Genomic DNA, 25164 nt, shown 5'->3' on the forward strand with positions numbered 1-25164 from the left:
ACCACCCTGCCGTCTTTCCAGCATCTCCACCGCTCTCCCCTGCGCCGCCCGCACCAGCCCTGCACCTGTGCGCCCGTGCTGGCCTGGCTCCCCCCCTCCCCCCGCGGCTGTTCCTGCTCCTCCCCGCGCTCGTCCCTCCTCCACCTTGCAGCACAGACACGTGGATGCGGCATAGACACGCGCCCACGCGCAGGAAAGGCCTGCGTCCCGCTCGCACCCGCCCGCAGGGCTTTCCCCCGCATCCGCCGTGGACTGTTTTGCCTTTGTCGCTTGTATTCATGGCCTTCTCCCCGACCCCTGGACTCAGAGGGACTGGGCAGGGACGGGGTGTCGTCCACCCCGTGTGCCGTGTCCTGGCTCCTGACCCCCACCCGCCGTCTCTCCTCGGGTGGCCGTGGGACCCGAGTCAGCCGCGCTGCATTCTGAATGGTCTGAGCATGAAACACCGTGGCTCCAGGGATGCCACTTGACCTCCCCCCGTGATGGCTCCCACGGGCTCAGGGCCCACACCGCCGGCTGCCGAGAGGGCGCAGCTGTGAGGTGGCCAGCTCGCTCCCGCACGCCGCGCGTCCACCACAGGCAGTGGGGCTCCCAGGGGAGCGAGGTCGGGCTGGGCCTCCGATGCCCACCCTGATGAATCATCCCTCCCTGCCGTTTGGAGAAGTCCGGCCTCGGCCGAGGTCCTCATGAGCAGTGGAGCACCGCGGTCGCCTTGCTGCTGGGGAGGGAGGGTTCCCAGGAGGGGACGGGGAGAGAGGCTGTCTAGGCCAGCTCCACTGTTCAGAGTCCAGATGTGTGCTTGCTGAGGTCGGGGGTCAAAGCAGGAGATGGTTGCCCACAGCTCAGAGCGGCCTGTCATCAGGTGACCCAGGTCGCCCCCCCGCTGCCTGGGAAGCCCCAGGGGGTGCAAGGAGCTCCTGGGCCGGGCAGCGTGGCCAGTTATGTCCCGGAACGGGCAGCCCCAATCCTCCAGGCCTGCTTCCCGCGCACGCCGCGCATCCGCCACAGGCGGGGGGCGCTGCGCCCTCACCCCGACACCCGCAGCTGCATGGGCCGAGCCCGCCTGCCACCTGTTCGGTAGATAGAAGCCTTGCTGGGGCAGAGCCACACATGCTGACTTGCATGTTGTCTGCCCAGCTGTGCTCAGGCCACAACAGCAGGGCTGGTGGTTGCGAAGAGACCACGTGACCCAGGGACGCTAAAATTCTGACCTCCCGGCCTTGTGCAGGGACAATGGCCCAGCCCCGGGCGGCAGTGTCCCCACTGCCGTGGCAGGGGTGGGATGTGGCCGCTGGTGCACTGGCCCCTACAGGCTCCCGCGTGGAGATGTTCAGTGGCCAAAGCAAGTCCTCCAGCCTGGCTCTGCACAGTGGGGATGGGAGTGGGAAGTGGGGTCCAGGGCACCCAGGGGGAGCCCGGGTGTTTGGGAACAGCCCACGGCACCATTTCCCTGGAGGCTCCGTGTTGTCTGTAAGCTTTAACTGCTCAACGCAGAGGCCGGCAACCTCGGAGCACAAAGGGGACCCACGGAAGCCGAAGCCGGCGTCTCTGTGCCCGCCGTCCGTGGACGGCTGTGGGCGGGACCTGCACCCAGCAGGCTCTGGCCTCGTCCAGCCAACGGCAGGCTCTCACCAGACTCGGTGTTTCTCAGCTTCAGAGAGACCACGGCTTACAGGCCAGCTTCAAATAAGCCAACAGAAGCCCCTGAGATCAGGAAGACGTGCTTTAAAATCAGTGAAAAGAGGAGTGTTTGAAATTCAGCAGCGAGAACATCAAAAGGGAGCATTTCTCTAGCGTCTGAGGAGTGAATTGGAAGAGTCCTCCTGGAAGCTTCTGGGCATCTTTCAACACATCCACCTGTGTGTGGGGTGGCCTGCAGCCCCTCTCGCCACCTCCTCTTGGGTCGGCCCAGGACAGGCTCTAAGCGGGGAGTGCGGGCACCGACGCGCCGGGCTCCCCACTGTCAGCCCACCTCCAGGCTCCTGCGCGCACTGCCCGCGGGGAGCCTGGGCTTGTGTTTAGCATTTTCAGAAAGTTACAAAGGTAATTCTGTGCCTTGTCAGGAGCAAAAAAAAAAAACCAAGCGAGCACGAGACGACTAAACTGTCTCATCGTTGAGGACGTTGCCCAAGAGGAGCTTTCTCTGCAGACGTGGGCAGTGCTGTCCCGACTCGCTGGCTGCAGGGATGAGAACACTGGCCGCCCGGCCCGGGCGTCTCGTCCACCACATCAGCTGCCGACCGTGTCTGTTCTGCTGCGACGTTAAGGGCAGGGACCGCCGGGCCCCGGGCCATCGCCGGCGGCTGAGGGACAGGCCCCTGGGCCTGGTGAGCTGCCGGTCCCTCCGTCCTCCCTCTCGTTTGGCGAGCTCTTGGCTAAAGGAGCAGCCCGGGCAGATGCAGGAGGGCTCTTGGTGGACCCCAGCCCCTGGGACCAGCCGGTGCACCAGGCGACGAGGACACGGCTCAGCGCAGGGAGCGCTGCAGGGATGAGTCGTGCATTTTGTGCAAGCCGGGCAGGGAGAGGCTGCGGCCGCTGGGAGGTGGGCCTGTGGAGGAAGCAGGTGAGGCCAGAGGGGCCACTGGGGGCTGCGGCCGCTCCCGTGGGGCCCCATGTCTCCTTCAGGCCCCGCTGCAGAGGCTCGTGGCTCGTGGATGAGGACGATGAGGACGCTCAGGACCCTCCCCGCCTCCCCGCTCCCCTCGCCCGGCCCTGCCCCTCCCTGCCCCTCCCAGGCCCGTCATGTGGACCACGGTACGGGTGCGGCTGCACGCCCAGGCCCTGCAGCCGTGGCCCGACCATGGCCACCACCGGCCGGTGGCCCGGGAGCTCGGCCGAGACGGAAGCTGTGCTCGGACCCTCAGTGCCCGCAGGGGCCCTCCACACAGGGGCTCGCGGACACGTGGATGGAAGACAGACACGCTGAACGGGGCTGCGGGTTCTTGAGTCCCGCCCCTCCATAGGAGGCACCTTCTGTTTGAAGGCAGGCGACAGGTCGTTGGGATGTGAAAGTTGTGCATTTTGTGCAAAGCCAAGGATGATGCCTTCGTCTGTGGACACACGTGGAAGTGGGGGGGGTCTACAGTAGCTACTGGCACCTTCCTGTGGCCAAAGACCACCAAGCAGGCAGACACGTGTGTGGGGAAGCAGAGCGAGGAGACCGCCTGTGACTCTTCTTGGTGGAAAAAGGCTCCACCTGTTGGTTCACAGTCGAGCCTCGCGATGCCCGATGGGTGAGGAGTAGCCTATAACTGCCTTCCCCCAGCCCCCAACACGTTAGCGCTTTGAGATTTTCACCCCTGAACTGAGCAGGTCTGGGGGTGCTGTTCTCCCATAGCTCCCCTTCATGATGACCTGGGGAGGCCTGTCCCGCTTTTGGCACAGCTGTGGCCGTTTGGTCCCCACTGCTGGCCCCGTGGGATGAGGGCAGAGGCTGGAGGCTTGTCCCCTCACGGCAGACGACACTTCGGCGGGCCGGCCAACTTCTCAGCATGCTGGACTGCTGCCGCGTGGTCTCTGTTGCAGCCGCCGTGTGGGCAGGAGCAGCTGGGCGCCAAGAAAACCTTACTTACAAAAGCAGGGACAGCACGGCCAGGTGTGACCTCGGAGGAGTCTGTCGACTGCTGAGCAGACCTGGACTCGGACGCTCAGGGCTGAGTCAATAGATTGTGGGCCGGTCGGCACCCGAGGTGAGCTTGGCCTCCTGGTTGCCTCTGCCTCAGGTGGCCAGCCAGCTTCCTGGGGCTGATGGAGAGAACCGGGACGTTCTGTCGGCACGGAGCCACCGGCTCCCTCTCCCGGACAGACCGTCTCCTCCAGGTTCCTTGGCCTCCGACCTCCAGCTGCCAGCCCAGGCCCCGCCCACCGTCCTCCCCGCCCAAACCCCTGGCCCTGCAGGCTGTTGGGTGTTCTTTTTGGAAACAAGCAAAGAATCAGGCTGTAGACGTTTTATTCTGAAGTTTTCTCTGGGAAGCACGTTCCTGAGAGCCCGATTTTCACCCTGTGCTATGGAGGGGTGGTGTGTGCTGAGTAAAACATGCCCATTGCACGGCTCCTTAGGGTGATGACAGAGTTTTCTGGACACATGTTAAAAATTAAAGGGAGGTGTTTCTTCCTAGGGTCTTGGTCTGTGTCAAGGAAAGCGACTTGGAGCCCCCTTTCAGCGGGGGTGCAGCTTGCCAACCGGAGACCCTTTTCCCTTTTATTAATCCCAATGGGAAATAAAAGGCCTGGTTCGCAGCTACTGCTCAGGGGCCCCGGCAAATGCAGCACTGGAGCCTCTGGCATCTAGTAACAACCTGACTGTTTAGAATCAGGGTCCAGGGCCGCTCAGCATAGACTCCTGTCAAATGCCCGTGGGCTGTTGCTGAACGAGGCCTAAGGGATCACTGGAGTCGCCCACCCCATGGGCTCAGTGGCCCCAAGGACTGAGCCACTGGCATCCTCACACTGTTGGTGGCTCCCCCGGGTCGGGCTGTGCTCCTGGGCTGAGCCCCAACGCGCGTCCGCTGCGAGTCAGCTGAAAGGAATTCCACCTCATCACGGTGGACCACCTTCCCACAACGGGGCCACGCACGCACGGGGCTGGGCCAGGCCCGGAGGGAGGGGCGGGGTGTCGCCAGGATGCAGAAGAGCCTGTCCCCGGGCTGTGGTCCCAGTTATTTCTGTCCAAAAGCAGCTGGAGCCCTCACCTCCCTTCCTTCCTCCCTGCCCGATTCCCTCTCTTCTGCCAAGCCTTCACTAATCCCCTAAGGCCCAGAGCCATTTAAAAGTAAGCCATTAAAAAGCAGAGCGGAATCAGCCTCAGGGCCCTCAGCCAGGAGGAAACAGGCCCCAGTCCCGTGGGAAGCCTGTTCCACGTGGTCGCAGCCGAGGGCGTGGGGCACGAGACACTCTGGCGCTGCACAGAACGACCTCAGACAGACTTCCCGTCCCACCCACCCCGTGTGTCCTAGAAGCCGTGCCTTAGGGTGTGGCCTTGCCTCCGGTCAGCGCCGACCTCCCGGGGCTGGGCTGCTACAACTTGGAACCCCCTGCGACGCCTGGTGCTTGCGAGCCCTGAATCCTGAGAGGAGGCCCCCTGTGCCACGATACCCCTGAGGGTCAGCGCACAGCTGCCTCCCGGGCTCCTGGAGGGACCGCCATCTCAGCAGCCGCGTCCTGCTCTGCTGCGTCTGTGTCCTCGGCTGTTCACAGCTCAGCTGCCGGCGGGGGACACCCCTCCACCTTCCGTCGACAGGAACAGAGATGAAGACGGGACGCGGAGGAGGACGGCTGGGACCCTGCACCACCGGGGAGTCACAGCCTGGGCTCCCACCACCGGGCACAGTGTCCCAAAGGGCCTTCATCTGGGCTCCGCACCGCGTGGGGAAAAGTCGGAGCCCCGGGCTCAGTGGGCGGAATTTTAGATGTTCTCCATCTTGACCTTGACCTTGGGGAAAGGGGTTGTCACAGGTGTGGCCTCTCATGCCCCCGATCCAGCTCTAATGGAGGGTCTGCCGTGAAATCCCACTTACTTGCCTTGTGGCCTTCGTTGTGCCGGATTTCAGCCGAGGGCCAGGCTCCTGGCGAAGCAGCTCCCCGTGGCTCCTGTGGGGCAGCCTCGTTGCCCCAGCGCTGGGGGAGCGCCACAGGCCCGCTGCCCCCCGGCTCCTGTAGCGCGGAGTTGACGGGTGGGCGTCTGGAGGCCCACAGCCCTGGCCAGCCTCTCCCTCTGCCCTGGAGGCAGGGACCAGCCTCCTCTGCACATGTCGCCTCCTGTTGAACCACGGCCTGAGTGGCCGGCAGGCAGCAGGGTGCAGAGACCCCCGGCGGGCCACCTTCCAGGCACAGTGGGACTCAGCAGCCCCCAGCCGGGTCATGGGGCTTCCCGTGTGGTGCCTTTGGCTGGTTGGCTGTTTCAGGAGAGCTTATTTGGCCAGGAGGCCCTTATGACAAGAGCGGGGTCAGGGGTCTGGCTCCGTCCAAGCCAGTCATGTGGGCCCTGCCGCCCGGCTAAGGCCCTTCGGCCCTGCTGTGGCCAGCAGTGCCCGGGTCTGGTCAGCAGCATAGCCGATCATCAGGGTCCCCTCATGGTCCTCTCCTGTCCCCTCCTGGCCCCCCACAAAGGCGGCATGGGTAGAATCCAGTAAACATGGGGTCACCTCAGCCAGAGCTTGATCTTGAAACAGACCTCAGATAATTGAACTCTGTCATTCTGTGTATCTTACTTTGAAAATGTAGTGGAAAACCACTGCTGATAGTAAAACGATGGAAAATTTGAACGTACAGATTTTTAAAAATATTAACTCAAATCCCAGCTCCCTAAGTACCGGCATTATCATTTGTATGTAAATTTCCCCATGTAAATGCACCCGTCATTGTACAGAAACAAGCTAAACCTAGGTGTCCAGTTCCCTCACGCCATCCCGTTCACTGTGCTCCGCCAGCCCTCCACACCCACCCGTGCAGGTCCTTCTCCCCGGTCGTGTGGGGCTGTGTTGGTTTGCAGACGGAGTCTCGGGTCAGCCCTCTCCTCCATCCGCCCTTTCTTGAGGCCGAATCTTCACCTCCTGTGGCTGCAGAAAGAATGATGCCAGCATTTCCTGAGGGCTTGCTCACACCTTTAAATTACTGTGTCTAATATTCCAACTAACCTAGAAGCTGGGGGGCCGCGATGGCCCCGTTTCCTCATCCCTCCAGGGCCTCTGTCTTCACTGCGTGATTTCCAAAGTCTTGGGAACCAGGGATTCATATTTTGTCTGGTATTCAGTTGTTCTGGGTGGAGGGTAAATCCAGTCCCTGTCACTCGACCGTGGTCGGGGCAGAAGTCCACGGCTCGATGGCATAACCCGTCCAGGGTCGCACGCTGAGAGCTGAGGGCAGATCAACCCTGTGCTGACCCCCGAACGTACACGTCCAGGTCATGCCCGCCTCTGAGCCCCTGGTCGGCCTCCCCTGCTGCCTCATCCTCAGGGTGTCCAAGCGCATCAGCCTCACCGTGTCCAGCGCCCAGCTCGTGACCTCCCGCGGGTCTCGTGCTCCATCCCTTCTCGTGGCATCTCTGGCCAGTCGCAAAGGCTGGAAACTCGCTCATCCTCTTCCTTCGCGCCCTTCAGCCCCTGAATCCACTAGTTGTGTTGGTAGAGGGGGAATAACGGCCCAGACGTGTCCACGTCCTAATCCCCAGAACCTGCGAATACGTTGTCTCCCTTGGCAAGAGACAGGGAACTAGAGGCGGAAGACGGTCCTGGATCCCCTGGGTCAGAGTCAGAAGCGAGAGGACTGACCGCCTGCCCTGCTGGCTGTGAGGACGCAGGCCTGTGAAATGGTGACTCCGTGCTGCTTCGGGCCCTGGGCTTGCGGTCACTCGCTGGCGCCTCCCCGGGAAGCCCCTGGGGACGGGGTGGTGGGGGTGCACACGGCCCCCAGCATGGGCTGCCGGGTTCACGCCCAGCCTGGGGCGCTGGCTGGCTGGGTGACTGTGAGCCACGCACCTCCTGCCTTAGGCCTGGGTTCCCTCATTTTGTCAAGTGGTGACAGAAAGCAGCACCTGCCTACAGGCTTTTCTGAGGAGTAAATGCGTTATTCCCGGCGAAGTGCTCGGAGCAGAGCCTGGTCCCTGGTGAGCTCTGGGTGGGGGGGTGGCCGCTTTGATCCCTGCTCTTACCCTCCTTACCCACGGCCTCCTGCGCATCCAGACCCCCTGTCGCCCTCTCATCACCCTGACCGCCGATCCACGACTGACCGTCCTCGGCGGAGACGTGGGCTGGTGCCCTCCCTACCAGGTGTGTCTTTGGCTTCCAGGTGCTGCCCAGGATCCACAGCTGGTTCGGAGGGGCTCCCGGGGCTTCCCCTGCCCCTGGTCCTCCAGCCTCTGCTTCCAACCTGCAAAGCTTGCCTTCTCCTCTCTCTCCCTTCAGTGGGTGCTCAAGGAGCCCCTCTGGCCACACCCAGCCTCGGCCCCCGTCGTGTGCTCTGCGGCGCTGCTCTTGCTGGGACCCCGTGTCTATAACGACCTGCCTGACGCCTGTCTCCCCACCCCAAGGAAACCCATGAGATCGCAGGCTGTGTCTGCGCCCCCAGCCGGGCCTGGGCTCAGGTGGTCGGCGGATGCCGCCTGCCTGCTCCTTGTCAGCGAGCAGGGAGGGCCCCTCACTTGCTCGAGGGGAGCCGTGGGCCTGGGTGCTGTCTCCCTGGCTGCGGGGCTGTCCCTTCCTGGGGGCAGGCGTGCCCAGCGAGCAGGAGACCCGGAGCCTCTGGGCAGAAAGGGACGTCCCCGCCTTCCTGGCTACGCAGCATCCACACGGCAACCGCAGGGACAGGTCTGCGGAGGAGCTGGGTCCCTCTCGCAGGTGCAGAAGCTCGGGGGGAAGGGCCCCGGGACGTCAGTGACCTGGGGATGCGGGCGGCGTTCCGTGTGGGTGTCGCACGTTCTCAGTCTGCCAGAAGCTCCGTGTCCTGACGAGGAGAAGCAGTTCTGACGTCCGCCTGAGGGGCTGCTGACGGGCCGTGGTCCCGGCACCCATTGTGGTCCCCGGGGGAGGGGGTTGGGAGGCTGCCTCGGAGACCAGACTCGAGGATGGAGCTGGTCAGCGATGGGCAAGAATGACCCTCCCCACGCAGCAAGAGGGCCCTGAGGTGGTCGGTCCTGTGTGGGTTATCCTGCCGCCCCAGGCCTGTTCCAGGTGCTTCTCTGTGATTTGTGCTTCAGTGCTCTTTGTGCCCTGGGGACCCACACGTGGTGACAGGTCACCTTCCCCACCTGCCCGGGGGCCAAGGCACCAGCAGCTCCTGAGGGCTCTGCCCAAGGCTGCCTGGCTCCCTCTTCATCTGGGTCCCTGTTCCTCAGGGGTCCCTGTCCTGCCCTGTGGGGGGCCTCCAGGAGGGGAGGGCACCCCAGCTCCCTCAGCTTTGAGATACCCCTAGGTGTCCCCATCTGGGTTAGTTTCCTGGAGCTGCTGTAACAAACCGGGTGGCTCAGAGCAGCAGGCAGTGCCTGCTCAGCGTTCTGGAGGCCAGAGGTCCAAAGTCAAGCTGTCGGTGGATTGGCTCCTTATGGGGCTGATGGAGACCCCACCCAGGCCCCTCCAGCATCTGCTGGCCGCCAGCACCCCACCTCGTTGGCTTGCAGACGCGTCGCCCTAGTGTCTGCTCGCCACCTTCTCCCCTCTGGTGTCTCTGTTCTTCTTTTCTGTCTCGTGGGATAATCTCATCTCAGGATCCTTGCCTGATATTACCCCTGCAAAGACCCCAATTCCAAATAAGGTCACCTTCACAGGCACTAGGGCTATGACTTGTGCACATCTTTGGGGATCAGAGTTCAACTCGCCATGCCACCCAGTACTCTGAGCAGAAAGATGGGATGCCACCTGGGGAGGGCAGGGGCGGCACGAGCCAGTGTGTGGTGAGGGGACTCGGGGGATGATACCACTGGCAGGCTGAGTCTACGGGGTTCCCTAAGGACAGCCCAGCATCATCTTGCAGCCCAGAGCCCGCTGCTTGGTCCTCACCCAGCTCACCGTGCACCTGACACTTGGCAGGAACCTCCTGCAAGGGGGCCATCCCTCCGTCGTCTCGCAGAGTAGACCCTTGAAGCTTTGCGCGCCTTGGGTCAGGCAGGAGAGGCAGTGCTTTACATCCTGGCACCCTCTAGCTGCCCCTCTGTCCACTGCCAAAGGACCGATTTTCTTTAGCTTTCGGGGACACGGTTTCTAAATAAGCTGACGTGTTGTAGCATGAAAGGTTTTGTCTGGATTTTCTTGGCCAAACACAGGAGGAATGAATCCGAGTCCTGAGAATGAAGGCTGGCCACCCCACTGCCTCTTTCCATGATGGACACGGCACCACGCTGTCCGAGCCAGACGCGGGCCGAGCTGCTGCGGGAGGGACGGGGGTCGCTGGCTGCCAGGCCCCTTCGGGGCTGAAGGACGGCTACTAAACCTGGGCAGCGGAACCCGGGCCCATGGAGGCCACAGAGTCAGGCAGCCGAGGGGGCCAGATGCCCAGACTCCACCCGGGCTGCTTCCTGCCCCTGGAGCCTGTGTCCACTCACTGTCTCCTCTTGTCTGTTTCCAGGACGCCGCGGCCGGATGCACCCCAGCGGCTGAACAGCAGGGCACGGCTCCCAAAGTCCAGCTGCCCCTCAACGTGTGAGCTGCCGTTTATGTTTTTGAGGTCCCAGCCTTCAGCGCCTCCCCCCACCACCCTGTAGCGTGTCCACGTGGGGTTTTCTAGTGTGTCACCCGCTTGGTTCTGTGCAACTCACAGGACTGATGGCGGGGCCGCCTGGCCAGCAGGCTGGCGGGTTCAACGTTACTGCCCCCCGGCATTCGGTACAAGCGGGGGAGGGGGTCCAGATATTTGATGACACTTTCACTGGCCACTCAAAAAAGGGCCCCAGAGGCCCCTGAGGAGGTGGGCGTGGGCCCTGCGGGGCAGAGGGCGGCCAGAGCAGCCGGCGTCACCAACTGCCCAGATGCAGCTCTGTGGGTTTTTGTTTTTGTTTTTGTTTTTAATTAATTAATTTATTTATTTATTTTTGGCTACGTTGGGTCTTCGTTGCTGCGCGCGGGCTTTCTCTAGTTGCGGCGAGCGGGGGCTACTCTTCGTTGCGGTGCGCGGGCTTCTCATTGTGGTGACCTCTCTTGTTGCGGAGCACGGGCTCTAGGCACGTGGGCTTCAGTAGTTGTGGCTCACGGGCTTAGTTGCTCCGCGGCATGTGGGATCTTATCGGACCAGGAATCAAACCCGTGTCCCCTGCATTGGCAGGCAGATTCTTAACCACTGAGCCACCAGGGAAGCCCGGCTCTGTGTTTTAACAGCCCACTGCCATCCAGTGCACAGCAGCTGCATGTCATCCCCAAATCGAGCCAGATGAACCGTTGTTGGGAAGTGAGATGCTTGTCTGTTTAGAGAATCTGCTCTTGTTAAATGACAGCTCCTAAAAGATGTGCCGTTTAAAATCGCCATTTAAAGAGTGCTCCGAAGAATCACATTGCTGGCTGCTCTGTTATTTGGCAATGAGTTCAGTTACTTGAATGACCGTTTAAGGTGGAGAATATGAATTTGGCAAACAACGTGGCAAGGTAGGAAGTTCCCAAGGTCCAATATGGCCAGAGGGACACTTAGAACCTGTGTAGTGGCAGATCAAAATGGATTTCAAGCGAACGATGCCTTTTGAAAATGCAGTTTGCCAGTCTTCAGAAGGATTCCTAGAAGGCGGTTACATCCGCTGGTACAGGTTCACCTTCTTCGAGCCCAGGCCAAACGCTCACCTCTATCAGGCGGCAGACAGGAATCCCTGAACATCCTGCTGTGACTGGGTTATTGCCGAAACCAACTAAGCCAAGGACATTGGGACCTACCTGTCTTTGCATAGCTTCCTGAGGGGACGTAGGTTAGTAAGTGCTGTCTCGATGTCTTTAGGCAGAAATTCAGGCCTCACCAACACTGGACAGAAGGCACCGTCTTCCAACTAGGTCTCCGGATGAGTTCCAACGGCCTCCACTGAAACCTGGGGACGGGGCACCTGGGGAAGGATGGGCAGTGGTCTTGCTCATGAGAACTGGGTGCAGGACTCTTTACCTGAGGAAGCAGGCCTGGTCCATGGGAGACAGTGAGGCCTTACTGTAGTTCCCCAAGTGCAAGGCGGGACAGGAGAGCTCGTGAAGCATGAGGCCCGGGTGTTTCATCTTGGCGTCCCCAGCAAGATGCCTGGCACGCAGGCTGTCAGTGACTCTTCCTTGTTCAGAGAGCGCCCGATCCTCCCCTCCTGGGCGCCGAGGGTCCTGGTGGCAGCCCAGAGCCCCTGCTCTTGTACACCAGGTCAGCCACCCAAGGAGGCCGCTCTACCTTGGAGACCCAGTTCCAGGAATATCACTCCCCGAGAGTCATCAGCACATCCTGGAGGCCTCGGCCACATACAGACTTCCACGTCACTGAGGGATTTTAAGTTTGGAGGGACTTCTTTCTCCCCCTGCCCCTGCTCTGCCCTGGGGCATGAGGGGGTCAGTGTGGTCCCAAGCCCCCCGCCAACTCCCTCTGCCTCACTTCCGGAGCATGGCTGTCCCTGTTTGGGGGGAGGTTTTCATTTGGGTAACAGAAGGGAGTCAGATACATCTTTCAAAGGGTGATAAGCCTTTTGGCAGGAATGTGTCTGCTGGCCGTGGTGGTCATCAGACGGATTGTGGCCAGCCTGAGCGTAACGGACTACTGCAAGTTAATGCGCACATTCTGTGGTTGTATGGTTTGAAATCAGAGACATCATACCTCCAGCTTTGTTCTTCTTTCTCAGGATTGCTTTGGCTATTTGACGTCTTTTGTGATTCCATACAAATTTTAGAATTATTTGTTCTAGTTCTATGCAAAATGCCATTGAAGTTTTGATAGGGATTGCATTGAATCTGTAGATTGCCTTGGAGAGTATGGACATTTTAACAATACTAATTCTTCTAATCCATGAGCACAAAACATCTTTCCATTTTTTGTGTCTTCTTCAGTTTCTTTCATCAACGTCTTATAGGTTTCACTGTTTTCACCTCCTTGGTTAAATTTATTCCTAGATATTTTATTCTTTTTGATGCAATTGTAAATGGGATTGTTTTCTTCATTTTTCTTTTGGATAGTTTGTTGCTAGATTTCTGTATATTAATTTCATATGCTGCAACTTTATAAAATTCATTGATGAGTTCTAGCAGTTTTTTGGTGGTATCTTCAGGATTTTCTATGTATAATATCCTGTCGTCTGCAAACAGTGGCAGTTTTACTTCTTCCTTTCCAATGTGGATTCTTTTTTTTTTCTTGTCTGATTGCTGTGACTAGGACTTCCAGTATTATTATTATTTTTTAAAATTGGGGTATAGTTGCTTTACAGTGTTGTGTTAGTTTCTGCTATGCAATGAAGTGATTCAACTATACATATACATATATCCCCTCCCTCTTAGACCTCCCTGCCACCCCCCGCCCCCACCATCCCACCCATCTAGGTCACCACAGAGCACCAAGCTGAGCTCCCTGCGCTATACAGCAGGTTCCCACCAGCTCTCTGTTTTACACATGGCAGTGCACATATGTCAGTCCCAATCTCCCATTTCATCCCACCACCCCTCCCTGTGTCCACACATCCGTTCTCTGTGTCTTCCAGTATTATGTTGAATAAAAGTGGCAAGAGTGGACATCCTTGTCTTGTTCCTGACCTTAGAGGAATTGCTTTCAGCTTTTCACTGTTGAGTATGATGTTAGACGTGGGCTTATCATATATGGCTCTTATTATGTTGAGATAGGTTCTCTCTGTATCCACTTTGTTGATAGTTTTTATCATAAGGGGATGTTGAATTTTGTCAAACGTTTTTTCAGTATCTATTGAGATGATCACGTGGTTTTTATTCTTCAATTTGTTAATATGGTGTATCACATTGGTTGATTTGCTGATGCTAAACCATCCTTGCGTCCCTGGAGTAAATCCGCTTGGTCACAGTGTATGATCCTTTTAATGTATCAATATTTTTGAATTCAATTTGCTAATATTTTGTTGAAGATTTTTGCATCTATGTTTGTCAAGGATATTGGCCTGTAATTTTCTTTTTTTGTGGTGTCCTTATCTGGATTCGTTATTGGGGTAATGTTGACCTTGTAAAATGAGTTTGGTTACCTTCCTCTTTAATTTTTTGGAAGAGCTTGAAAAGGATAGGTATTAAATCTTCTTTGAATATTTTATGGAATTCATCAGCGAAGCCCTCTGGTCCTGGACTTTTGTTTCTTGGGAGAATTTTGGTTACTAATTTATTCTCCTTACTAGTAATCAGTCTATTCAGATTTTCTATTTCTTCATGATTCAGTCTTGGAAGATGATATGTTTTTAGAAATTTTTCCATTTCTTCCAGGTTGTTGTTGGCATATAATTGTTCTCAGCAGTCTCTTATGATCCTTTCTATTTCTTTGGTGTCAGTTTTCATTTTTCTTTTTTCATTTCTGATTTTATTGGTTTGGGCCAGTTCTCTTTTTTTCTTGATAAGCCTAGTTAAAAGTTTGAGAATTTTGTTTATCTTTTCAAAGAACCAGCTCTTAGTTTCATTGATCATTTCTATTGTTTTTTTTTTTAGTCTCTATTTCATTTATTTCTGCTCTGATATTTATTATTTCCTTCCTTCTAGTAACATTGGGCTTTGTTTTTTCTTCTTTTTTCTAGTTTCTTTAAGTATAAGGTTGGATTATTTATTTGAGATTTTTCTTGCTTCCTGAGGTAGGCTCATACCACTATAAACTTCCCTCCTAGAACTGCTTTTGCAGTGATCCATAGATTTTGGATCATTGTGGTTCTATTTTCATTTGTTTCTAGGTATTTTTAAATTTTTCCTTTGATTTTTTTCAGTGGTCCATTCATGTTGTTTAATTTCCATGTTTTTGTGGTTTTCCCCAATTTTTCCTTTGATTGATTTCTGGTTTCACACAATTGTGGTCAGAGAAGATGCTTGATATGATTTCCACCTTCTTAAATTTATTGAGACCTGTTTTGTAAACTGGTGTGATTAATCCTGGAGAATGTTCCATGTATGCTTGAGAAGAATGGGTGTTCTGCTGCTTTGGGATGGAATATTCTGTACGTATCCATGAAGTCCATTCTTCTCCTGAGTTTGGTGAGCATCGTTTTGACCATTACTTTTAACTCTTTATCAGGTAGATTGCTTATCTCCATTTTGTTTAGTTCTTTTTCTGAGGTTTTATCTTGTTCTTTCAATTGGAATATATTCTTCGTCCTCCTCGTTTTGCCTAATTCTCTCAGTGTTTGCTTCTATGTATTAGGTAAATCAGCTCCTTCAGCTCCCAGTCTTGAAGGAGTGGCCTTATCAGGAGATGCCCTGTGGGCCCAGAGGTGCAATCCTGCCTGGCCACCAGAGTCAGGCACTCGAGGGTCCCCTGTGTGGGCTGTGTGCAGCCTCCCATTGTGGGGGTGCTGCAGCCACTGCTGAGGCATGCTGGTGGGTGGGGCTGGCCTCCAAACGGCCGTGGGCCCAGCCGCAGCAGCTGCTGGGCACTGGTGGGCAGGGCTATTGCTCAGCTGGCTGGGAGGCCTAGCCAAAGTGCAGGGTGGGCGGGGCTTCATCAGGGCACGCCCACGGACACTAACAGGTTAGATGGAGCATTCGAAAATTGCGCCCACCAGCCAGCATTAGCAAGGTAGCCCGAGATCACGGACATGGCTCCCACCAGAGACTCAGTCCCCAGGGACCATCCCACCTGGTCCCCGCCTCTCTGGCAGTTGCTTCAGCGTCAGTAAGTAGACTGTGAGCGGTTCAGTCTGGTATTCTTGCGCTGGTTTTTAGGTTGAGTGAGTCTGCACACTCAACTCCACTGAGAGCGGGTTTTCCATTCCCTGTGCTTCTGTAGTTTTCCTGGGTATTCTCTGTTGGTTTTCAGAGCCGGGTGTTTGGGGGCTGGTCTCTCTGAACAGGATCTAGGGTTGGGGGCTGCGTGTGGAGCTTGAATCCCTCACTCCTCAGGGAAGAGACCCGTCCCCTGTGGTCCCTCCTGACTGGATTGCAGTGGCTGGGGAGGGGTTTTCCTGGGCAAGTCCGTCTCTCTGCTTCCCCTGCCCGTCTCCATGCTGCCCTTCCACCCTTCGTGGTGGAGGCTCCATTCAGCCAGTTTTCAGGTCCCTTTCCGAGGAAGTTGTCCCACATGTGGTTGTGGACTTGCTGTGTCCGTGGGGAGAGGCGAGCTCGGGAACTTGCTGTGCTGAACCCTCTCCTCAGCTGATCCTGCTGATTGCGAGTCAGCGAGTGGCACGTGTCTCGCTGACCTGAGCCCATGCGGCCCTGGCAGCCAGAAGAACAGGAGCAGACTCCTCCCACGAGGAATGGAAAGGAACCTTGCTTGTTTCAGAAGAAATGAGCAAGCCGTCACATGGAGGCGGAAGGGTGTGAAGTTAATGACCGTTAGAGTTCTTTAATCACTGCTTGATTAGAGTCTGTAGACAATTAACAGCAAGTGAAGATCTTCTACAGGAAAGAGCAAGTAATATGGTGAATGACGGCTGTTCCCAGCTGGCTGCTGTTCCCACGATGCCAGGCTCGGCGGTCACGGCTGCCACTGCCGGCCGAGGGCACCGGGAAGGGGCCTGACATTCCCCCCGCCTCACATGGGGCTGCGTCTGCCTGGAGGAGGGGTCGCCTCTTCGATGGGCACGAGAGCCCCCTGCCGGCCACCAGGCTGTGGGGAAGAGGCGCTGGGATCCAGACGCTCCCACTCCTGCCTGAAATCAGTACCTTCAGTACCAACCTTGAGTGTGAACGCGCAGAGGCGAACCCCGGGCCTGCTCTGCACGTGACGCAGGACCCCCTGCGTCCTCCGTGGAGGCCTGTGCTGAGCTCAAGGCCTTTGGAAGGAGTGGAAAGGGAGCGTGGGGCGCCGGGAACCACGCAGCGGCTGCCTGGTTCTCCCGTTTCCCACAGGCCCGGCTGGGGCCCCCAGGTTCCATGAGGATCGAGGATCGTCCTCCAGTTTTCCCAGGATGGCAGCACGCAGTTCTGGTGGGCGCGGCTGAGGGCATGGGGTGGGAAGGGGTGCAAAGGATGCACCCTACCCTGTGGCCGCACTCGGACCTGGACGGAGTGACCCGGCGCACGGCAGGGACCGCAGAGCTGCAGGCGTTGGGCTGGGAGCCGGCTGGTCCCTCTGGGGCGTTTTCTTGAGTCACAGCAGGGGAAACAGATGCCACGTTCCCTGGCCAGCGCCGCCCCAGCGCAAGCTGCACGCAGATGTGCGGGCCCCAAGTGCAGGAGAACGCCCGTGGGGAGGGGGGGCCAGAGGTGTTCCAGGTGAAGTCAGATTTGTTTACGTTCCACCCCCGAGCCATGCACACTGAGAGGCTGAACTTGAAATCCTGAGACCAGAGGAGGGATTACTCCTCAGAGAACAAATTGAAAATAAAGATGAAGACAGCAAGGGCATTAGTGCCCTGGTGCCACTCAGCACAGGCCCCCCACATGGAGCCCCCACTCCCCGGCCTCGCCCGCCCGGGCGTCTCCCCAGCCTCCCGCAGTGCCCCTCGCCCCCGCCAGGTCCCTGGGGCCACGGAACCACCAGCCTCCAGCTCACTGCTGTGTAAACACAGATTCTCCATCTTTTTGAGCCTCAGTGTGCTCAGCTGTGAAATGGGTGGGTAGCCCAGCCTCAGAGCTCACGTGGGGCTTGGGCGAGACCATGACTAATGCCAGCTTCCTGCCCTGCACCCTCGTCCTGCCTCGGCCCATGGCACCCGAGGTGGGGTGGGGCTCTGCACGCTGCCCCACGGGTGCAGCTGCCCGTCAACAGCTCCCCGTCAACAAGGTAGGGCAGAGTTCTGACTCTGATGACTTGGAGGAGGAGGACGCCTCGTTTCCCCGGGGCTGAAGGCATCCTTGGAAGTAAGCCCCTCTGCCACGCGTGGTTAGCGCCCGAGGGGTGCCAGAACCAGTATGCATCCAATAAATAAATAGCTGAAACTGGGAAGGAAACCTCGCTTCCCCCTGTTAGACTCTGGGCGTCCCACGTGAGGAGGCGGGACGCAGAATAGATCCAGTCTGCCTGCAGACTCGCTCAGGACGCGCGCCTCAGCAGAGCCCGTGGTCCTGGAGGCCGGCGCCCCCGCCCCTGCGGGGCCCACAGTTGGTCCAGGCCGGGCGAGTCGGCTGGTGGTTTCAGCCAGGTGCGCCTCAGTTGCCTGTTTTCTGCCTTTATGACTTCATCAGGAACCGTGGTGTGTTTCTCTAAAGTACCAGTGGGAGTTTGAAAGAAGCCTCTTCTGATTTAAAGGCTTAATCCAGATGACTTGAGGCCCACGGTTTGAAGAATGCTTATTCTTGTGTGATGGGAAGATGCTGAGAAGTCAACACAGACCTTGTTCCCTAACGGCTCGGGGATCCCAGAATGCTGAGTGAGACCATCAGCTTGTCCCCGGAAACGTTACTCTGTCGTCTGATGGCCGCTCCCCAGATCACAGACACACACACGGCTCGTCGGCTCTTCGCCGGGGTCGCTGACACTCACTTGTTTTGAAAACCTGAGTTGACTCCGCCGTGGAGGTGGGTGCTGGCGGACGCTGCGCCGGGGGTGGGGGGGCCCGCCCTGGGCAGCTGAGACCCCCGAGCCTCACGCTCGCCACCCGGGGTCTGTCCTCTCCCGGCAGGGACGGCGCCCCCTCCCACAGGAGCCCCTGTATCCACAGCTCCACGCTCCACGGCAGGTGGCCCCTGAAGTCACCCGGTCCCAGGGGCTAGAAGGGTGGGTGGGGGCAAAGAAAGAGGCCACCTGCCGGGCCCTGGTGGAGGGACCCTGACCCCCCGGGGCTGCACGCCGGTTGGTATCCGTGTTAAGAGACGCCCTTTCAGCTCCCGTCTGGGCCCCTCGTCCCGCCAGCCCTCCACCTCCCTCTGGACCTAGCGCCCTGTGGACCGACGCCTGTGTCACTCATCCTCTGCTTCTGTTCGCTTCTTCCCTTTCCTTTCTGGAGAGCAGCCCCTCTGCCTTTCCTTCCATCCTCCCGGGAGCACCTCCCAGGGCACCCCCTCCTCCTTCTGGTCCCAGCTGTGCGCTCGGACCCCAAACGAGGAAACTCATAGCCCCGCTTCCCCCACTTATCCTCGTAGCCCAGCTTGTCCGGCAGAACTCGGGGCTGGATGAAACCGTTCCCAGTGCACACACACGTACACACAGCACACACACACAAGTACATACATGCACACACACACGTGCAAATACATGAACACATGCACATACACGCACATGCTGATACATACATGCACACATACACATGGACACACGTCCACACACACACCCCTTTTCCTTCAACAGTCTTGATCTTAGTCTCAAAACCAGAGTCCCTATTTTGTTCTTTCCGTAAATGTTGAGTGCACGTCTGCTTGGTGCAGACACTGCTCTAGACCCCGGGGTGGGGCGCGAACAGAACACGAACGTCTCTACCCCGTGGGGAGCGTGCTGTGGGGGAGGGCAGCTGAGAGGGGAGAGCCCCAGGTGGAGGGGGCAGGTGCAAAGGTCCTGAGGCAGGAGTGTGCCTGTGTGTGCCGGGAGCACCTCAGTTTGCTGGGTCCCCTCAGCTGGACAGGCACACGCACCCTCTTCTGGGTGGATCCCTGGGTTCCCTCAGCAGCAGATGGACGCAGCCGCAGGGCAGCAGGTGGCCACCCGCCAGGATCCCAGCTGAGGACAAAAGATCTGCCCCAGAAGGACAAGCTGCCAGGACTCCTCACGGGAGAAGGGAACCTGCACTCTCCACACACACCCTCCTCGAGGTCGCCCACCCTGCAGTCCCGTGGGACAGGAGCCTGGGAAGAGGGGCCTCAGTCAGCAGGACTTCAGTCCACAGACCAGGGGTTCGAGGGAGGATGCCCAAGTCATGATGCTTGCCCACGTGTCCCCCAGCTTGGCGTCCCCGGCAGCAGAATCAGAAAGACTGTTCTCACACCACCGTAGGGCAGGATGAGGCAGACGAGTGAGATCTGTGTTTCACTTTGTTTCCTTGAGAGCAGGTCTCATCCTTATCGGCTCACAGCCCCCCAGGACCAGCCCAGCGGCCCTGCCCCCATCCTCCCTCCCGTCCTGCCCCCCAGTGAGGCAGTCTGGGTGTGAACACAGTTTTCATGGGACTTTGGTTTGTAGTGATTCCTCTTGGCCCTCCAAGAGGCCCCCGAGCAGCACACACGTGCAGGCAGAAGGATGACACCCAGCTCTTTGTTGATCGCCTGGCATCATGTGGCTGGCGTGAATCTTCACCCCAGACAAGGAGGTCCTCCCGATGGGGCCTCGTTCACCCTCCCCGAGGCCCCGAGTCCTTCCTCCTGTCAGATTTGTCTCTAAGACCCAGTCCATCCTCTCACACCCAGTCTCCCTCTCACAGGAGAGCAGGGTAGTGGTGAGGCCAGGCCTTTGCCTGGCGGGGCAGGGGCACCCGAGTGGCGCGGGTTTTGTTTAGTTTATCTCATTTTACTGAATTTTACAGCCGGGACGTCTGTGCTCTGCGGGGCTCTCCGCCTGTTCTAGCCTCTTCCTCCCAAGGCCCCTCTGAGCCAGGAGGCCTCCCTTCTCCTCGCCTGACCCCAGTGAGTTGTGTCCCATCTCTGCGTCACCTGCTAAGAAGGGCCTCCAGGGTCAGGAGGGTGCTCTGGGGGTCGGTGAGCTCCTGTCTCCAGGAGCCCGCCCGGGAGGGGCAGTGTGCCCATCAGGCACGTCCTGGTAGGCGGCCCAGGAGACGACACTTCTTAAAAATGCAGCTTGGGACTTCCCTGTCAGTCCAGTGGTCAGGACTCCGTGCTTCCATTGCAGGAGGCGTGGGTTCGATCCCTAGTCGGGGACCTATGATCCCACATGTTGCGTGGTGCGGCCAAGACATATTTCTTTAAATGCATCTGGTTTCCTGCTGGAGTGAAGGCCCCGCCACTTTTCCTGCCCAGATAGCGTGAGCAGTGTATTTGCCTGAAACCACTCTCCCGTTAGGTCAAACCCACCCGTTCCACAAAGCCCCCAGGTAGCAGAGCACATACAGCTGGTGCCTGAGGGCGCCGCTTCTAAGCCCTAGGCCAGGATTCACACCACTAAATTGTTCCAAAAGGCTTAAAAGAAAAGCAGAATTTCAATTAGTCACAGATCTAAGGAGTCCCTAACTGGGCTGCTTTTTCTTTAAAAGGGCCCCTGAGTCTCTTCCAGCTTAGATGGATGGGTAAGCAGGCAGGTGAGAGGAAATGAGGAAAACCCAGCCTGGGGCTGCGTAGCTCACCCCCGTTTTCCCGAAGGCTTTCTCTTGCCCAGAGCATCAGGCATGAAGCAGAGAGAAGAGAATGAAGCGGGGGCCCAGAGAGCTGGCGCCACCATCTGGTCTGGCAGGTCCTCCAGGGCCCCGGGCGAGTCGCGTGGCCTCCGTGCGCTCCGCCGGCCGGCTCAGCGCAGGGCGTGGGGGCCGTGGCTGCTGGGTCCCCAGGAGAGCTCGGTCCCTTCCCTGCCCGCCCCTCCTGGTAGCTGCTCCCGGCTGCGCCCCCTTACCGGCCTGCCTCTCCTGCCGTAGGTACCTGGCGCTCTACGCCTACAAGCCCCAGAAGAGCGACGAGCTGGAGCTGCGCAAGGGCGACACGTACCGCGTGCTGGAGAAGTGTCGGGACGGCTGGTTCAAGGGCACAGCGCTGCGGACGGGGCTCTCGGGCGTGTTCCCGGGGAACTACGTGACGCCCGTCTCCAGGTGAGGCGCGCCCACGAGGAGCAGAGCCGCGCGCGGCAGCTCCACGCGGGGGCGTGCATTCCAGGGCGGGACCTCGTGGGCACGCGGGCATGTGTGAATGCGTGTGCATGTGTGCACGTGTGAGTACAGCGGGGGTGTGTGCGAGAAGCACATGCCATTCACACACGTGAAGGCAAGATTCCGTATTCCCAGAAGTTAACCATTATTATTGAGCGGAGCATTATGGATGATTAATTTCTTTTCTTCCTTGTGATTTCCTGTGTTTTACAAATTTACTGATAGTTTTTATAACCTAGGAAAAGCAAGTTTAAAAATTCGCTAGGGATGACCCAGGGTTGTCAGATGTTTCCGTGGAGGGGAGCGTCCACTGCAGGGTGGAACCCTGGATTACCCAGCCCTGGTTCACAGCCCAGGACACGCAGGTCCGCTGGAGACTCACCCCCGGGCCTCTGCTCTCTTTGGAACAAGACTTCCAGGAAGACAACTGAACAATGCCCAAACCTGCACTGACGCCGGACCGACTCGCACCTTCGAAGCAGCGGGGAGGGGAGCCACGTCACCCACGGTCCCTCCTGGAAAGGCCCACCATTTGTGAGCCCCGTGGCTCCGTGGCCCTGGACGAGGAGGCCCTTCTCCCCACAGCTGCTCCGCAGAGGCTCTGCTTCCCCGGGGCCCTCCCACATGGCCCCGGACCCTGGCGGCAGTGCCTGCCCTCCCCCACGTGTGGCTCCAGGGTTTCACGACTGAGATCCTGAGGGGACAGAAGGGATGTTTTCCCAGCTCTTAGACAAATGGAAGGCATTTGATCCCTGAAACTGGACCCCAGGAGCTTCCCAGCCCAGACCACATGCTCAGAGCTGGTGCACGGCTCAGCGCCGGCACGTGCAGGAGAGACCCTCAGAGCCCGTCTCAGGGTCCTGTGCTCTTTTGTGTTCCTGGGCTGTCGACACCAGCTTCATCTGGAAAGTATGGGGCGAAACCGCAAGTTCCCCGGCGTCCCTGAGGAGCGCAGGGCTTGTCTGCACCCTTTCCTGGAGGCCCCAGAGCCAGGAAGCTGTGTCCAGAGGGAGACGGGTCCTGCTTCCTGCCGCCTGCCGCCTGCCAGATGCGTCCAAGCCCATTCCTTCTGCATGTGTTGGGGACACACAGCTGTTTGTTACACTAAATCAAGGCAGTGGCTCTGGAACAAAATATCTGATTAGCATCATTTCTCTGTTTCTTAGGGTTCTCTTGCTGTTTCTCAAATATTCGCATCGAGAGACCATGCCGTTGTAAAGGGGGCTCTGCTGCCAGCCTGAGCTCTGGGCATTGCATGCCTGCAGGTGTTCTCTTGGTGGTGCTTCAGGATTTGTCCCTGGACCACGTGGCCTCCGTCTCTCAGGGCCTTCGTCAATGGCCTGTGTGGTGTGGTTGCATCTGTGCCCTCCCCTGACATCATTCTGTTTATTTCCTCAGGGTTCCTGTAGGCGGGGCTGGGCCACCCCGGAATAATGCAGTCGGAGGGTCTCCGCTGGCCAAGGGGATGGCCACAACCCTTCACCCAGGCGGTGGGAGTCTGAGTAGCCCGGCCACGGCCCTGAGGCCGGCCCTCCCCCTCACCATGGCCCAGGCTCCAGCCCAGCACCAGGCAGTCTCGCCCGCACTGGGCAGTTGTCTGCGGCACTCAGTTCAGCCAGCGGCCAGCCAAGCCCGGAGCGCCGGCACCCCCGGTACGTAGCAGGCTCCCATGGGCCTCACTCTGCTGGAAAATTTGAGGAGGGTGGTCTCAGGGTCAGAAGTCATGAGCATCCTTTTGGCCCAGGTCTCGAGCAGTCCATGGAGGGGCCCGTCGTAATCATGAACTTGTGCTAATCTTGGGGGATGTGTTGACTTAATCATGTTAGCCTGTTCTGGCAGCTGGAATGGATTAGAGAATTCACAGGTGTTTATACACTTCAGGTAGCCAGAGGACTGGGTTGACCAGTGAGGTTACCTTGGCGCCTCTGGGCACCCTCGTCAGCCGCTGTGGGTCACCTACATCCAAGTGCCAGGTGCTAAGGGGGTCTCCTGATTAGGCAGCACCCCCAGGACAGAGCCGGTAATGAGACAGATCCAGAGGGTCCCTTCCTGAAATGCTTTGAGGGTGGAGGGAGTGATGGCCATTGACTCTTCACCTTCATGCAGCTTCACCAATAGCCAGACTGACCGGAATTCAGGAGAATCCAGGTCGCTCCCAGTGTAGAGTGAGATGACGGAAAGTGTGGGGTGGATCGTGAAGGCGTGAAGAGGGTTTAGCACGTCTTGCTTGGAAGCTTGGCAGTGAGCTAAGAGGAGCCGCTAAGCGTGGCTCATGTGATGCTCTTGGGAGCCAGGCCAGTAACTTTCTGACACGTAGAACCAGTAACATTGTCACCGTGCAGTGACAAGGGACCAGAACAGGAGGAGGTACCTCTGAATTTCACTTAAATGACACAGAATTCCTTTTCCCACCCTAACCTTATTCTCAGAAATCATCTCTCTTCTTTTCAAAGTAAGGCTTAAAGGACAAAACATGTGAATTCTTTAGAGCAGTAAAGTACACTGTTTTCTAGACTCTGGCCAGCCAGAGACGGCCCGCTAGGAGTCTCCAGAAAGCATCTCCTGGGTGTGAGAAGCCCAGACAACACTCAGCACAGTGAGGCCACAGTCCCTCCCAGTCGCGGCCGAGGGGCACGAGGGGGGCGGGTGTCCGGGCGCCCCCCGCCCCCCACTGTCGGGGAAGAATTGCTGAGCGCTGGCGGGAAGCCCAGCGTTTCAGAGCGGGCCCTGCTCTCAGCCCCGGGACTGGCCCTCGGGGAGGCGGGGCCGGCGGGGAGGCGGGGCCCTCAGGGAGGCGGGGGCGGGGGCGGCGGAGAGTGCCTGGCGCGGGGCCTGCTGGGGGCGCTTGTGGCGAGGCTGGGGTGGGGGCTTCGCAGCAGGGGTCGGTCCCAGGCGGAGCCGCCTGTAGCACCCAGGCAGAGGGAAGGGAACAAAGGCGCAGAAGTGGGAGAAGCGCGTCCCTGTCCTCCAGCTGGAGCGGTTCAGCGAGGGCAGCGTGCAGGGCGGGTTGAAGGCCCGAGGGGCAGCAGGGGGCGTGAGCTGGGGCCCCTCCTGCCGGGATGGTGTGCGAGGACGTGCCCCCGGCGGGTGTGGCGCGTGCTCAGCGCAGCCGCCTGTACCGTCCTGTGAGAGGACAGCCCTGGAGCGCGCAGAGCACGGAGTCAACAAGGCACATGTGATTCTTTACCAGCGGTCAGGGCCGAACTCTGGTCCAGGCCGTGGGAACCCCCAGGGCTTTCGAACAAGAGGGTGACGCTTTAGCAGACGTCACCGGGCACAGTAGGGAGGAAGAGTTGGCTTGGGGACTGGCGAGGTGCTGCTGTCCAGGTGAGAGGTGACAGTGACCTGGCCCCAGGGATGGGGTTGCAGAACTGGGACAAAATAATGAGCTGTTGCGGGGCACAGGGGCCGCATGGAAGAGCTGGGAGGGGCAGGGCTGCAAGTGCAGTTTGCCGGTGTCTGGATTGGCTGCCCTGGAGAACAGCGAAGCCGCCCCCTGACCCCTGACCTAGAGGCGACCAGAGGGGTCTGGTTTACGGGGGAGGGTATGGCCTGTGGCTCTGAGGGGTGTAGTGGGCGCTGGTCCAGCGTGGCCCTGGCAGACCTGGACCAGCCTCCAGATGTGGGGCTCCTGTCTGTGTGTGAATCCCCCCTCGCCACGGTAGGGGGCAGTGCTGCTCGTCCGCGCCTGGCAGGTGAGGTGCTGGCGCCGGCCTGGATTCTGGACAGACATCCTGAATGTGACTCCCTTTCAGAGGACGAAACATGAGGGGCCCCTGGATCCCTTTTGGGGGTGAAGGTGGTGGTGAAACACCCAGCTTTTCAGGGGACCAGGGCGGACTTTCTGTGCCCAGTGCCCGGTCATCTGTGGGTGCAGGGTGGACTTCCTGTGCCCAGGGCCC

General features: G+C 58.6%; 1 protein-coding gene across 4 annotated transcripts in view; it reads left to right on the forward strand.

Moving 5' to 3' along the window:
- Positions 1 to 25164, forward strand: part of SH3RF3 (SH3 domain containing ring finger 3) — a 215298-nt gene that overhangs the window by 135520 nt on the left and 54614 nt on the right. For all 4 annotated transcript variants that reach the window (XM_068564637.1, XM_068564638.1, XM_068564640.1 and 1 more), the window contains 3 exons: positions 10057 to 10130; positions 21035 to 21205; positions 22661 to 22914. In XM_068564637.1, the coding sequence (XP_068420738.1) occupies positions 10057 to 10130; positions 21035 to 21205; positions 22661 to 22914 (499 nt within the window). The remainder of the gene's footprint in view (positions 1 to 10056; positions 10131 to 21034; positions 21206 to 22660; positions 22915 to 25164) is intronic.

Source organism: Eschrichtius robustus, chromosome 15 (assembly GCF_028021215.1).
Source record: "Eschrichtius robustus isolate mEscRob2 chromosome 15, mEscRob2.pri, whole genome shotgun sequence".
NCBI lineage: Eukaryota > Metazoa > Chordata > Mammalia > Artiodactyla > Eschrichtiidae > Eschrichtius > Eschrichtius robustus.